The 13,795-nt window shown below is 43.0% G+C and overlaps 1 protein-coding gene across 2 annotated transcripts in view; it reads right to left on the reverse strand.

Moving 5' to 3' along the window:
- ncanb (neurocan b) overlaps positions 1–13,795 on the reverse strand; it is a 158,027-nt gene that overhangs the window by 90,125 nt on the left and 54,107 nt on the right. The window contains exons 5-8 of one of the 2 annotated variants that reach the window (XM_031318339.2): positions 9,487–9,661; positions 7,417–7,544; positions 2,059–2,352; positions 224–1,090 (exon numbers count right to left, since the gene is read on the reverse strand). In XM_031318339.2, coding sequence (XP_031174199.1) covers positions 224–1,090; positions 2,059–2,352; positions 7,417–7,544; positions 9,487–9,661 — 1,464 coding nt within the window. Of the gene's footprint in view, positions 1–217; positions 1,091–2,058; positions 2,353–7,416; positions 7,545–9,486; positions 9,662–13,795 lie in introns of both variants that reach the window. The other variant, XM_031318338.2, reaches the window with a different exon arrangement.

The raw sequence follows: 13,795 nt of genomic DNA on the forward strand, positions 1-13,795 counted from the left end.
AAGAAGAGCGAGTGGAATAGAGAGACAGAGGGAGTTTAAAAAAGCTTGACATAAACAGATCCTATATTTACCAGCGACATTTAAATGCACCAGGCCTGTATCTGAAATAGAACAGTTTCAATTTACCCTCATTTCTATTTCACTCTATTTACTTGCTTATTAGTTTAGTTTTAAAGGTTAATTACACATAAAAATAAAATCAATGTTGAGCTCGTACCGTTACCGTTGGATGGAGGCTCGTCAGCAGATGTGCTGGAGGCTCGTTCGCCTGGCTGGGTGGCGGTGTCATTTTGCCCCGTGCTTTGGACTGCAGGCACTAATCGAATCAGTGGCATCACCTCTTTCTCCTGCTCGGACAGACCTTCCTCTGGATTCTGTGGTCCACTGGTAGGAGTCCTGAAGGAAAAACTACCACTCCTTTGCTCCGTGATGGCATTGTCCATGCTGCCCTTGTTTCCACTTGGTTTTGGTATACTCAGGTTTCTGCTGGATGCCTCTCCCTGCGTCTGGTTCTCTCCTGCTTTTTCCTCAAGCACAGAAGGTCCCTTTTCTGTCTCCTCCACCTCCTCACCTCCTCTCCAGTAGCTAAAGGGCCTCATCAGAGTGTTCACAAACTCAGCCAACACACTGTTCCCGGTCTGAGGTTGGGGAGTGGAAGAAGCTATGGAGGATAATGTTGAGGTGTCAGATGATCCGAAATAGCCACCATCTTCTTCTTCATGAGCAGAACCTCCATGGCTCTCCAGGCTCTCGAGGTCAGAAAGGCCCATGGTGTTGCTACTCTTTGGGCCGTCAGACTCCTCCTGGCTGAGTTGGCTGCTTCTGGGTCCAACCTGGTTTTCATCCCAGCCCTCCTCTGGCCTTAGGTGGATGACTACATGCTCTTCAGAAATCTCAGAGGAGTTGTTGATTCCAGCAATGGAGTGGACTCCTGTGTGGTCCAAGTCAACCAATCCAGTCCAGGTGGAAGTCTTGGAAAAAGGGGCACTATGCTGGGCTTCAGTGACTGAGGAGATGGCCTCTGCTGCTGGGTTGGGGGTCTTGTACACAGCCTGTGCCTCTGTAGCCTGGACCCCCGCTGGCTGGCGGCCTGCAACACACAACAGCCACATTACACACGAAAGCAGCTTTACCACAAAATCCAATCATTTTCAAATTAACAAACATGCATATATTGTGTTCATGCAATATAAATGAGATTGTATCAACAATATTATTTACATGAACCCCATTTATGCTATAAAACAAAACATATTACCATTTTTATCTACTTTTAGCGATTTGAAAGACGTCATTTGATTTAAATATTAATGTAAATGTGCATACAGCTTTGCTTTGTTGGTGCAATGTAGAGGTTCATCTATCAGCTGTTTGTTTTGACAAATGCTCTGCTGCACTGCTCTCATGCTGTTTTTGTTTACTAAAAATGATTGAGTTATGTACATGTTACGCTTCAATGAAAATTTCATAAGATGACATTGTGAGAGATGAAAATGTCACTTTTGTGGAAAGTATCTGTGGAAATACAATTGTATAGTCTGTTACAATCGATGGAAGCCAGAAAACCTAAGGTAAGCTCCAGATGCAAAATCATAAGTTTGATAACCTACAATATACATATTATCAATGAACAGAATGTGGTGTAAAGTCAATCCAGACTCAAGATGAAACTAATTTATTCCAGTCTCAGTTGGCACATGATAAAAGACAAGGTCAGACACAGTCTCTGCAAACTCCAGTTGCACTCATTCATGCTGTCGCTCTTTCTATCTCTCTTTCTTTCTACCTCACTTTCCTCTCTCGCTCTCTTTCTGTTGCTCTCTCTCTCTCTCTCTCTCGCTCTCTCTCTCTCAGACTTCACTACACATCATACAAGCCCTCAACTCCATCACGGGGGACACAAATGTCATCTCTTCACAACTACTTCATGTGTGACACAAACATGCCGTGCTAATTAAAAAGCAGAATGGAAAGCAAGTCCCCAGACCCCTCTGTTGTTGCCATGGCAATTACCACACTGATGGTGCGCCAAGTTTATCATCACAGAGCTTGCCGTACCTCGGTAGCAGTAGGCGTCGTACAGGGCTGTGGTGTCGGGGAAGCCGGTGCGGTTAGGGTTGTTGTAGATGGTCCGCACGCCGGGCTCGTCTCCGCCACAGTTCTTCCGCGGAACGTTGATAGGGTAGCGGGCGCTGCCGTCAGCAAGCCAGCCGGGGTCACACTGGTCCAGGCCGGCCTGCCAGGCCAGGTAGAGCTGCCCCACAGTGGCCAGCTGAGCTCCCAGGGAATGGCAGTGGGTAGAGGCTGTGGCCAGGCTCAACTTCTCTGGCACTGTGGAGTGGAAGACTTCACCTGGGGGGAGAAGGAGGAGAAGAGAAGCGAGGAGTTCAGTTCAGTGTGTTACAGTGCACGGTTAAGAGACTGAAGGCATTTTAGCCCTCAGACTAAGATCTCTTTTGTTGAGTTGGCTTATGATTGCAGGTTTTTGAGAGTTAGTTTTGCAGTTTGTATGGTTGTACAAAGTGATGTAGCTACATTTGAGTCTGTGTCTGTTTTATGTAATGTGTGTGCGTATGAGACTTCTTTTACTTTAAATACAATAAGTTCCAGCCATTCCCTTTTCCTCCTTTTCAACTTTGCCAAAGGAATAGGAGGTGCAGGCTTGATGTTGTGTGATAAAAGAAAAGTTTTACTTGCTATGCACTTTATTTTTTGCATAAAAGTGATTCAAAAAAAACATCAGTAATTCAAAGAAGGGACTATATAAAGATAGTTCTTTGAATTCAAAGCAGTTGCAAAGAGGGATCTAAAAGAAAGACAAGTATGCTGACTGCGAGTGAAGGAGAAGAAGAAAGGAGAAGCTGAAGAGAGGTGGGGTTGATGTGGATAAAATAGTGATGCAAAAATAGGGCTTTAGCGAGCCAGACAGAGAGAGAGCCCAAGAGGACCACAACGTCTGTGCAACACAAATAAAATAGTACAGTATGATCAGAAAACCCACCGGCAGGTTAGTGTGTGATGAAAAAAATATGAGCTGGAGGAGTGGACAGTGGGAATGAGAAGCGGAGAACAGATGGAGTTCAAAATGAGGATCCAGGAGATTAATGCCAAGAGTAAAGAATGGCGATGCTGATTTATTGAACTGAGATGGGGAGCTAAAGGGTGAAGATGCAAACAAAACGAAAGAAGAGAGAGGCAGAATGGGATAATGTGAGGAGTAATGTGTGTGAGAAGAAATGCTCAAAGACAATGAGTTAATGAGATATGTATTGGGAGGCTGGTGAAAAGTTGCTAATTACTACCGATTTATGATGAAATAAAAAAGAAATGATGACAGACTTTGCCAAATTGAAATTAAACTTTGATATGTTGCAGTACATGGTTGTGTACTGAACATCAGAGCTTTTTAATTCAGCTTCTAGTTTGTATTTTGTTTTACAGAATAAGAGAAAAAAACACTAGCCATGTATCAGCTAGTAATTCCAGTTTGATTGAAGATAATTATATGCAGATTGTTTCCATCAGGTTGTTAATTTCACTGAATTAAATTGTAAACTGCTGGATACAAAGTCTACAGGCGGTCAAGCAGTCTTCTCTACTCAGCATCCCGGGCACATACAGCGTGTCCATATCTATAAATAGCTCTGGTACGGTAACTCCTACAACCATTATGCTTGCTTAACTGTTGTGGTCGTACCACCTCATAACAAGTGACCCAGATAGACTAACCCCTGCAGTGTGTCTGATTGGGGTGTTAAACAAAACCTGCTACGCTTATGATTGTTTTTTGGAATATGCAAATATAACCAACTCCTAACAATATTTCAGTCCGTCCACTGTCGCTGTCTTGATTATGATGTGAATGTAGAATAAATTTGGTGATAAGGCTACAAGACCATCAGTGGCAGCAGTCACAGCAAGTACATTTCCACAACAGAAAGGGTGCTTTGGATCTATAGCCGCTTTCCGACCGGAGGGATTTTTGCAGTTCCTAGAACACAAAATTCCTAGAACCCTTTTTTTCTCGTGTTCCGACTGGACCAATTTGGGGATTTTTAAGTTCCTCTGGCCACAGTTCCTGTAACTCTTTCAGCTCCTACTTCAGGGCACGGTCTTTTCGCTGTTCTCTTTTCAGCATAGGAACCTAGGTCAACGAGGGTCGGGTTTCCGGTACAGATAGACCAACAACGGGACACTTTTAACAATTTTTGCCATTTTATTCATCACTAATTTCACTTCTGACAACGTTTTAGGCGAGAAATTAACTGTTTAGATTTGGAATATAGGCAGTCTTGCGAAAATTTATGCCGAATTGACAATTTGCTTCAAAGTGTTCGGAGTTGAGAAGCTCCATGAAGTGAGGCGACAGCCAGCAGGCAACAGCCAGCAGGCGCCTGCCCCGGCCGCTAGCTCGTCGCTCGGCCATGACTGGCTCAGAGACCCCTGGAGGTCTCTCAGACCGCTCTCGTAAATAAGAGGCTTTTATTTCGCTGTTGACGGTTCGTTTGTTTAAATATCACAACACATGTTCATCATAAGATTAACGGGAACCTGTGGTTAACTGTCTTTTCGGAGTTAAACTCCACAAGCGTGTCCTGCGGCTGGCCGGCCGTCACACACACACACACACACACACACACACACACACACACGTCCACAGCGCAGCAGGCAGAGGCGGGGGAGAGAGAGATACGTTTCTCTTCGGGAGACTTGTTTAAATTACGACAAATATGCTATATACGTTAGATTTAGTATTTAGTTCATACTTTTTTTGGTGTATTTGTTTTCTGATTTTAACGCTATAAAGACCGTTGCCGTGCTTGCGTCACTCCCTTACCCCTCCTACCAGTCCCTATGGCCACTTGGCCAGTGCGAATGCAATTGGAAAAAGATGGTTTTGGGGGAGAGTAGTTAGTAGATCTCTTTAGAAGTGGACTTTTCCTATAACTTCGTTCCTGTAACTACTTGGTCAGAAAGCGGCTTATGTTGCAGTGTAGGTCATGTATGAGTGGCAGTGGAGTTAGTTTACAGGGTTTGCTTCATTAATGTCAAATATCAAAGGAGTAACTACGTGTAAGGAGTAGGGAAAACCAACCAGAAACTTCAGTTGCCTATGGTATTAATCTTACACAATAAATAGTGGGGGCCCCAATGGAGGAACGAGGGCATCCAGTTATGTGGACATGATTAGATTAAATATAGATTTCCATTCTCCTGAACCTGCTATAAAAGGTTCAACAGTGCTCAGATTTGAGTGCTATTGAAGCGATAGGTTTAGGGTTTCACACAGTAGAAAGTAAAGAAAAACAGGCTTCTCATTTCTAGTTTACAACCCTCGATTTTGATGGCTGAGATGGCAGATTATATCAGCTGTAGTGTATCGTTGCAACTTAACAAAAGATAACTCTGAGTTGGTTGAGCCGGTCTGTCTCCAGCTGACTTGGTAATACTTACCGCTGACTCTTTTAAAAAGGCGAGTCCTGTAAACGGGCCTTAAATATGCACTTGATGGCTACATACTACAGACTGAGACTTAAGCCCCTGACACACTAACCCGACAGCTGACCGTCGGCAGAAAAGGCAGTCGGACTCCCTGAGGTCCAAAAAGTGCCTTGGAACACACCGAAGTGGCGCCGTCTTGAGCGTACGTTCTGCGCGTGCGCGAAACATAATACAAAAAATTAAAAACAGAAATGACGACATGTCACGTGGGTCTGGCTTCTCCAGCTGATAGTACTGGTGGCTTGTTCGAAATACGATCTCATATTTTACGAAAATAGTGCACTGAAACGTGTTTCTGAAAACATTTTAAGCGAGAAATAGGCCACATAGTCGCTGAATCTGTCTTCATTTCAGATCGACAAAGCTCGAAAAAGATTTTCGTCAGATTTTGAGAAGCGTTCGTCACTCATCCCGCTCGTTATTTCCGGGTTAGCACTCCACCAATCAGATTGATGGAGTGAGTCCAACTGCCCGCCCTCCGACCCAGCAAGTCAGGTTGGCCCAAATGAAGGCCGACGGCTCCTCCGAGGGACAACGGCACGGAACACACCAAACAGACCATAGTCACTGACCTCGCCAGACTGTTCGACGGCCGATTATCGGCTTGGTGTGTCAGGGCCATAAAGCTACACGTCCCAGGTAAACAGTCAGCCTCCTCACCGGTTGAGGATCCATATTAGGAGACAGTAAAATAAAGGATCAGCATTGTTCTCGATATAATACGATATAGCTGCAGCTTACGTTAGAACAGAGAAATTGCCTGTGGTATTGCGAATCGAAAAGTAAAGTTTTAGGATAACACTACTGACCCCCTTCGCTTATGCCTGCAGGAGATTGTAACATGACAGCTGGACTCAATATAATCTTATTTTAGATTGTAAACTGTTGTGGACAAGTCATATAGATTATCTTGTTGTAAAGATGGGGAGGAATATATCTGTTATAAAAAGATGCTCTGCTTTTCTAACACCACACTTGTCCTGCAGATTCTAGTTTTATCACATCTAGACTATTGCCCAATGTAAAGGTCAGGTGCTGCAAAGAAGGATCTAGGAAAACTGCAGCTGGCTCAGAACAGAGCAGCTCGTCTTGCCCTTCAATGTCCACTTAGGTCTAATGTAAACAACATGCATGTCAATCTCTCCTGGTTGAAAGTTGCGAGACTATCAGCATCACTCCTGGCTTTTGTTAGAAACATTAATGAATTGAAAATTGTTTGTATAGTCAACTTACATTTAGCTCTAACACACATAAATACCCCACCAGACATGCCACCAGAGGTCTTTTCATAGTTCCTAGATCCCGAACACAGTCAATGCAACGTACAGTATTGTATCGAGGTATGGTTGCATGGAACTCACTTCCGGCTGAGATTGCTAAAGCGCACATTAAATCAAGCTTTAAAAAAAAACCAAGTAAAGCAACATCTAAGGGCCCTAAGCCTGTAACCATATTTTGTAACTACTTTTGCACTTTTTATGTATAGGAATATTTATATAAAGATGTTGTAATATTTAACTTTTCAGTGCTTATGTATTTAGTGTAATATGTATATATGTATATGAAGAGGAATATGTATAGTTATATTTGCAAGAAAGAATAATGCTAGTTATACTGCTCTTATTTTTTATATCATGTGGCTGTTTTGTCTGAAAACGTCTTATCTGTTTTTTGTGTGGAGCCCAGGAAGAGTAGCTTATGTTCTGCATCAGCTAATGGGGATCCTATTAAAATCAAATCAAATCTCTGTCTCCCTCTCGTTTCCACAACCCACCCACTCCTACTGCCCTCTTCCTTTCTGTGCTAACAGAAATTTGAATTAGGTCCTGGTCACGGCGTTCTCGCGCTGCACCTACGACTTAGTGAACCCATGCATGACTAAACCCAAATGTATGAAGCTCCTAGCTCCTATACCTTGAAGCTGCTTAGCAAAGCAGTAGACATCAAACAGCTCATCAGGGGACCTATCGCCGTAGTTACGGACTCCAGGTGAGTCCTCGCGATCGCCATAGCAACCGGGCCGAGGCGACTGGATGGGATACCTGCAGAGAAAATCAAGAGACAGGGACAGAGAGAGGGAGATTAATACAGCCTGACCATGAACAATAGGCAGCCACACACAAACTTGGCTCCCTGGGGATGAGTCTGTGTTCACACGCGTACAAAATAAGATTAAAAAACTAAACTACACTTTTATCATCTTCTGCCCTAAATACAATCAATTTAAGTATATCTCCTTTCCAGAGATTACCCAAATATATTACCCAAAGAATAACGGAAAATAAACACATAAATATCCCCCCTGAAACTGGCTGACATGCCAAAGCGAGTTACACATTCTTGCTTTCTTTTATTATTCTGCCCTCAGTGTGAGTTTCACAGAAGAATTACCCTCTGATTTACTTTAAATCGTTTCCAAATGTGTTTAATGCTCTGGCAATGTAAGGATTCTAGTAATGCTATAATATTAGAGAGAGAGAGAGAGAGAGAGAGAGAGAGAGAGAGAGAGAGAGAGAGAGTGAGAGAAAGGGAGGTAGAGTTAGGAAGTCAAGGAGAGGTTAAAAGAATCAGGAATTCCTTCAGTGGCTTGGCAAGCCTATGGGGCTGAGAAAACAGCGATCTATATTCAGGCTCCAACTGAGCAATTATTCCACAAGAACATTGATTTCAGCAGCACCAGGGCACAAGCAACGAGGCTGATTAAAAGATTACGCTTGGCATACAGCGACTTATGAAGTGCTTAGGAACAGATGCACACACAAACGCACAAACACACACAATCATACATGCAGAAGACACACATGCCTACACATAACCAGAAACCTGCAGAGCTCTTATGCAGCGAGTAAAACAAGAGAACTAAGTCTTGTAGTGTCTACGGCCTCAGCCTCTTTCTTTCTCCTTGGTGGCTGATGAAGAGATGGCTGATGTCTGTATTTTTTCCACCGTATTAATTGGACACTTTCGTCCTGGCTGATGTGCAGACGGAGCCTCCTGGATCTGGACCAATTAGATAACTCCCGAGTGAAAACAACAGAGCGTAGGACAGAAGGTGAGAAAGAAAACAGGAGAAGGAAGCCGTGCCGCGGGAAGCTTGTGAAAAACAACATGTCAGGAAGACAACAGTCAATTTGCTCGGCGACTGGAGCAACAGCGATTTTGAAATTAAAATGTAGATATGGAGAACGCTGTTGAGAGATGAGCTCTGACTGGTAATGTTTAGAGGGACTTTATGGAAGGTGGCAGGCTGAAGCACACGCAGCGGACTGATAGACAGCTCAGAAGGGGCGGATGTAGTTAACAGCCTTTCCAGTGTGCAAACAAGCAATTAGGTCCAATTATGTTGCTCAGTTATGTGTTTATAGAAAGTCCAAAAAGATCTACAGAAAATGACTTGCACGTTGCCATACTTCATAGTTCCACAGTAAATACTTGACCCAAGTTCTCTGTTTTAGGCATATATTTTTAGTAGCAGAGTGCATTTATTTTTCTTACAACGTTTGATCATGTGGCACATTATCAAAAAAAAAACAAATCAAGCTGAAACAACTGTTACTGTCTGTCTGATGGAGATTTTAAAATAGCAGCCTGGTCTAACAAACAAGAGCTGCCAGCAAACCTTGATACTCTAAGCCCAAGACTGCTAATTATTATTATCTAGCGCTGGATAGTCAGATGCACCGTATGTGATAATCAGGGGCTACAGAGGTAATGTTCTGCCCCTGGAGCTCAGATTTGGTTGGCTTTCCAGCTATCATTAAACCAAAGGAATAATCTCAGCATTTTAAAATGCACAGGCCAAAATTGCGACTCTACTCATTACTCATTACTCATACTCAATTGTGTTTTATGCTGCCGCCGCTATCAAAAACACTGCCCTGTATCACAATAGTACCCAAAGTAACAGTAAAGAGTGTGCGCTTGAGAGTTATTCCAACAGCAACCACCTGATACTCTATACGTATGCAGAGTTGAAAACCTTACCGTACAGTCTGGTCAGACAGCCAGCCAGCATCACAGTTGTCATATCCGTCAGCAAAGGTAGCCTGCAGCTGGCCTGGTGTTGCAATGACTGCCGAGTTCTCCACACACACTCTCTTGGCGTCAGCGAAGGACAGGGCGTAGCGGTCGTGAGGGGCGCGGTAGTGAAACACCACACCTGGAGCAAAGAGACACAGCATGTAACGGAAAGTAGAGAGGCTACTCCAGGAACTAATGGCGTGATTTTACGACCCACAACCTCTGGGTCGCAGAAGTATTTATAAACTGCAACCTTGAAACCAATAACAACAGGAGCATGTACACGCTCCAAGATACAAAAACACAGAGCCCTCTAGACATCCACATCATGTACTGACATTGTTCTGTCTGTGTAAGAGGAAACAACAGCGTTCAGGTTCAACAACCTGTGTGTGCGAGTCTCATTTGCATCGCAGTCGGTTGGCTTATCATTAGAGAAAAGAGATGTTGCCCTTGGATACGGTGTATGGCAAACACTGGTGATGTTTATTTTACTGCTTTAAGAGTGCACACACACACATGTCACACTGCCGCCACCACCGCCTGCCGTCGTACTTGTGATAGAAAGACAAAGAAGGCAAACACAGAAATAGAGATACGCTGCATTCAAGGCGATGCATAAATTGTATGCATCACATATTGAACTACAGAGACAGAAAGAGAGGGTGAGAGGAATACAAAAAAAGTGAGGAGGAAACCGGGAAGTAGCAAAAAAAAAAAAAAAAATCAACTGGGAATAAAGTGAGACATATATTCCACTAAAATGGGAAAGGAATAGTTTCAGAAGTGTCCATCTAACGTTCCCTCACCTCCCACCTCTGCCTGCCATTCATGCAATGCTGCTCCCCTGAGGAGCGTCCAGCGACATAAAAAAGCCAGTGGGCATCTGCTACTAACAAGGCTCCTTTATCTTCGCCGGCTTTCTCTGGGAGAGTGACAGAGATTCCTGCGAGATGGAGGCCTACATGGCAATTTGAGCATCAGCACTCCAGGCTATGGCCGATGAAAGCAAGCAGGGCCATGTGTGTTTGTGTGTCACACACAGACACATTTCCCACAATCTATCTAGCCATTCTGCCATATTGGTCTTATTCTCCCCTTCACAAAAATTGTGGAGCAGAAATCCTCCTTTTTTTGGGGGAAGTTTTGTTTTCCTCCTAATTTTTTCAGTTTCCATCCTTTCTCCTTGGAGGCTGTGGGATGTTTTCCAAAAGGAGATGCTAACTCGCTGGCAAATTTTTACACTAGAGAGACAAATTGGTTGCTGCATAGTATGGGAAACCCAGTCCTATTCCACATGAGAGTTGGATGCCCAGTACATGCCTCTATTTTTACCCTCTGCATCTTCACACATCCCCACACAGTCTCCGGAGAGAAGAACAGGAAGGCACCATTTGTGGGTAGGCCCTATGCTTTATGACTATGTGCTGCCCTCATTGTAGCACTGTTGAGCAGTTGTCCCTTGGCAATATTGTTTAGTGCACTACACTGCATTACACTTAAACAGTAGCTACAACATTTACTTTGTTTAAAGTCAAACTGAAATTTGAATTCTCCCCTTACTTTTTGCATACAAAAATATAAAATGATACTAAAGTTACCGTACTGTGTGTATTTCTCTTTTGTTCAAAAGAAAATTAACCTGATTTTGGACGGATTTGTAAAAACATGGTTTAGGCTTGGACATTTGCATTGCTAGAAGATGCGCTGTAAATTATCATGGTGCACGATTGACAAGAGCACGCCATAGCCTTGTTTCCCCCTTTTTCAACAAGCCTGTTGGTTATCAATCAATTAGCAATTTAAGTCATCTACAAAATTGTACATTTTGGCGGACTCATTGTGTTGTTAAGCATGGATGGAACTAGATTTTCAGGTCTCCTGGAGAACACTACGGGGCGCTATCAATGCAAAAAGATAAAGTGCTAAAACTATCTTGCGCTACCCTGGAAATCAGACGAATTTGCCAGCTCATGTTTCATTTGCTCTGGCAGATACGTCCCATTTAAACTGATTTCCAGCCAAAGAGAAACTGGACGGGCCAATCACATTCATTTATCTCACACGGGGCGGGTTTAAGACGGATGACTGACAGAGGAGCATCATGCTTCAACGCAGTTACAGAATGTAACCGTCACACTCCATTCAGCACCAGGCTCATGAAACTCAGATCAACTGGGCAGTGCTGATCAAATACAAATCAAGATTATATTATTGTATTGCCTATTTCTCGACTAAAATATTTTCAGAAACGCATTTTAGTGTACTGTTCAGCTGTAATTTGAGATTATTTGTCCTACTTCAAAACAGACCAAGCACTGCCTCACCTCGCATGTGTCACTCAAGGCTATGTCGTGTCGTTGCTGTAATTGGTTGTAGGTCTATTAAATTGCGTCCACAGGCATTTTTGGTCTGCACCGTTGATAACGCTCCTTCGAAAAATGAACTGAGAGGTTTCACACTAATACGCATTTGAAAATTAGCCACAACTAACTAGCAAATTGCGCATTTTACGAATTAGTCTGGCTATGCCAGGCTCCCAAGAAGTTATGTAAACAATTACAATATGCTTTTGACCATGCCCAGTGCTGATATACTATCTACTGTCTTCACACCAGTTAATGGGGAGCAGCCATACAGTATCTCACCACAGACAACGACTGACACAGTTGTAAATGGCACTGTTCTCTAGTTGGTGAGGCACAGCCAATTAACCAGTCAATATGTGCCAAAAGAAAGAAAGAAAATGGAGACTAAACAAGGAGCGAGTAGAAGAGCGAGGCAGCAGGGGAGAAATTAAGAAAGAGATAGCAAGAGAGGAAGGACATGTCGTCGGGGCTTAGGCACACACAAATTACTCTATAAGAAGACCAGTGTGGATTAATATTATATTGATATAGCTGAGCAGTATCAATACCTGCTAATTAATATGTTAAGCACTCTGTAGAATTAGTGTGAGGACGGCTGTGGTCTGCCATGTAGTGTGACTGCCAATTAAGACTAAACCCTGGAGATGGCTAGTCCTCGCCAGCTACGTAATTGGTTTCTCTCTGAAGAAGTGGTTTTCATAGCGTGTCAATCGATTGGCCAAAAAGGGAAGGATGCAGGGTCTCCCAAGCACTGTGACAGGGGTCTTGCTTACTAAATGTAGATCGCTCTTATGGAGAAAGATGAGGTGCTTCTTAGTATGAGAAAACCAGATAGCATCCTTGTTGAAATGCTAAAATTGTAAAGACGTATTGGCCTGTAAAAACAAGTGCACACATTATGCCTGCATACATTATGTTCACATCTGAGCTATATAAAGGCTAAGGTATGGGGGCGTGTGTCAGTGTTATTCTCAATGGCAGACGATGCACCGTGCTGTGTCTGGGTGAAATAATAAGGCTACTGGGCCTTTAGAGCTGATGTTAGCAACACTAGCATGGATTTGTAGCAGTGGCAGCATAGTGTACAGTGCCGAATGCATCTTGTGATTCCCTGTAGTCATTATGATAATAGCCTATTATTAAAAATAGTGAGTGACCTGGAAAGAATCTGATGAAAGCTCTGCAGCTAAAATACCCTGACAAAGTAATTATGGTTCTACTACAGTGAGCTACCTCCAGGTATTCTGGTTATTCCACAAGTATGGGTGTCCTGGATACAGATAATCCAGTAAATGCTTTGCCCATATAGTTAAGCCAACGAGAGCCATACAAAGCGCTCTGAGTAACACTACTTGCGTACACTGCTGGGTTCCTACTAGGTATGCAAGATATATCGACTCAATATCGTTATCGCAATATATCGAAAGTGTCGCAATAAGTATGTTATTAAACATTAGTTGTGTTTGATTTAGAGCTCGCTTGAAACACCATAATGATCATGTTTCATTGGCCAGTTACCGTGCCACTTGCCCATGTTAGTGCACGTCAGCGCACGGGTCCACTACGTGACAAACCCTATGGAGCGTACCATGTGACGTGTGTGCATATTTCAACAGCGTGACAGTGTAAGTGAAGAAATTGATAGAGCCAATTTAATGGAACGAATCAGAGAAGCGAAAGAAAAGTTGTGTCCTGTTCTCTTTATTTATATATTTTATACTGTACAACCAGTAAAACATGGTCCTTATTTATTTATTTATTCAAATATTGGAAAAGTCCAATATGACAGTCAGTTGAAATAAACCTTGTGTTGTAAGAAAACTTGTTTAATTTGTTATGAATCTATTTTGATGCATTTTCCTGTAACTTTTGTAATTTTACATATGTTTAAAAATATCGAAATT

This window comes from Sander lucioperca, chromosome 11, assembly GCF_008315115.2.
Source record: "Sander lucioperca isolate FBNREF2018 chromosome 11, SLUC_FBN_1.2, whole genome shotgun sequence".
Lineage (NCBI taxonomy): Eukaryota > Metazoa > Chordata > Actinopteri > Perciformes > Percidae > Sander > Sander lucioperca.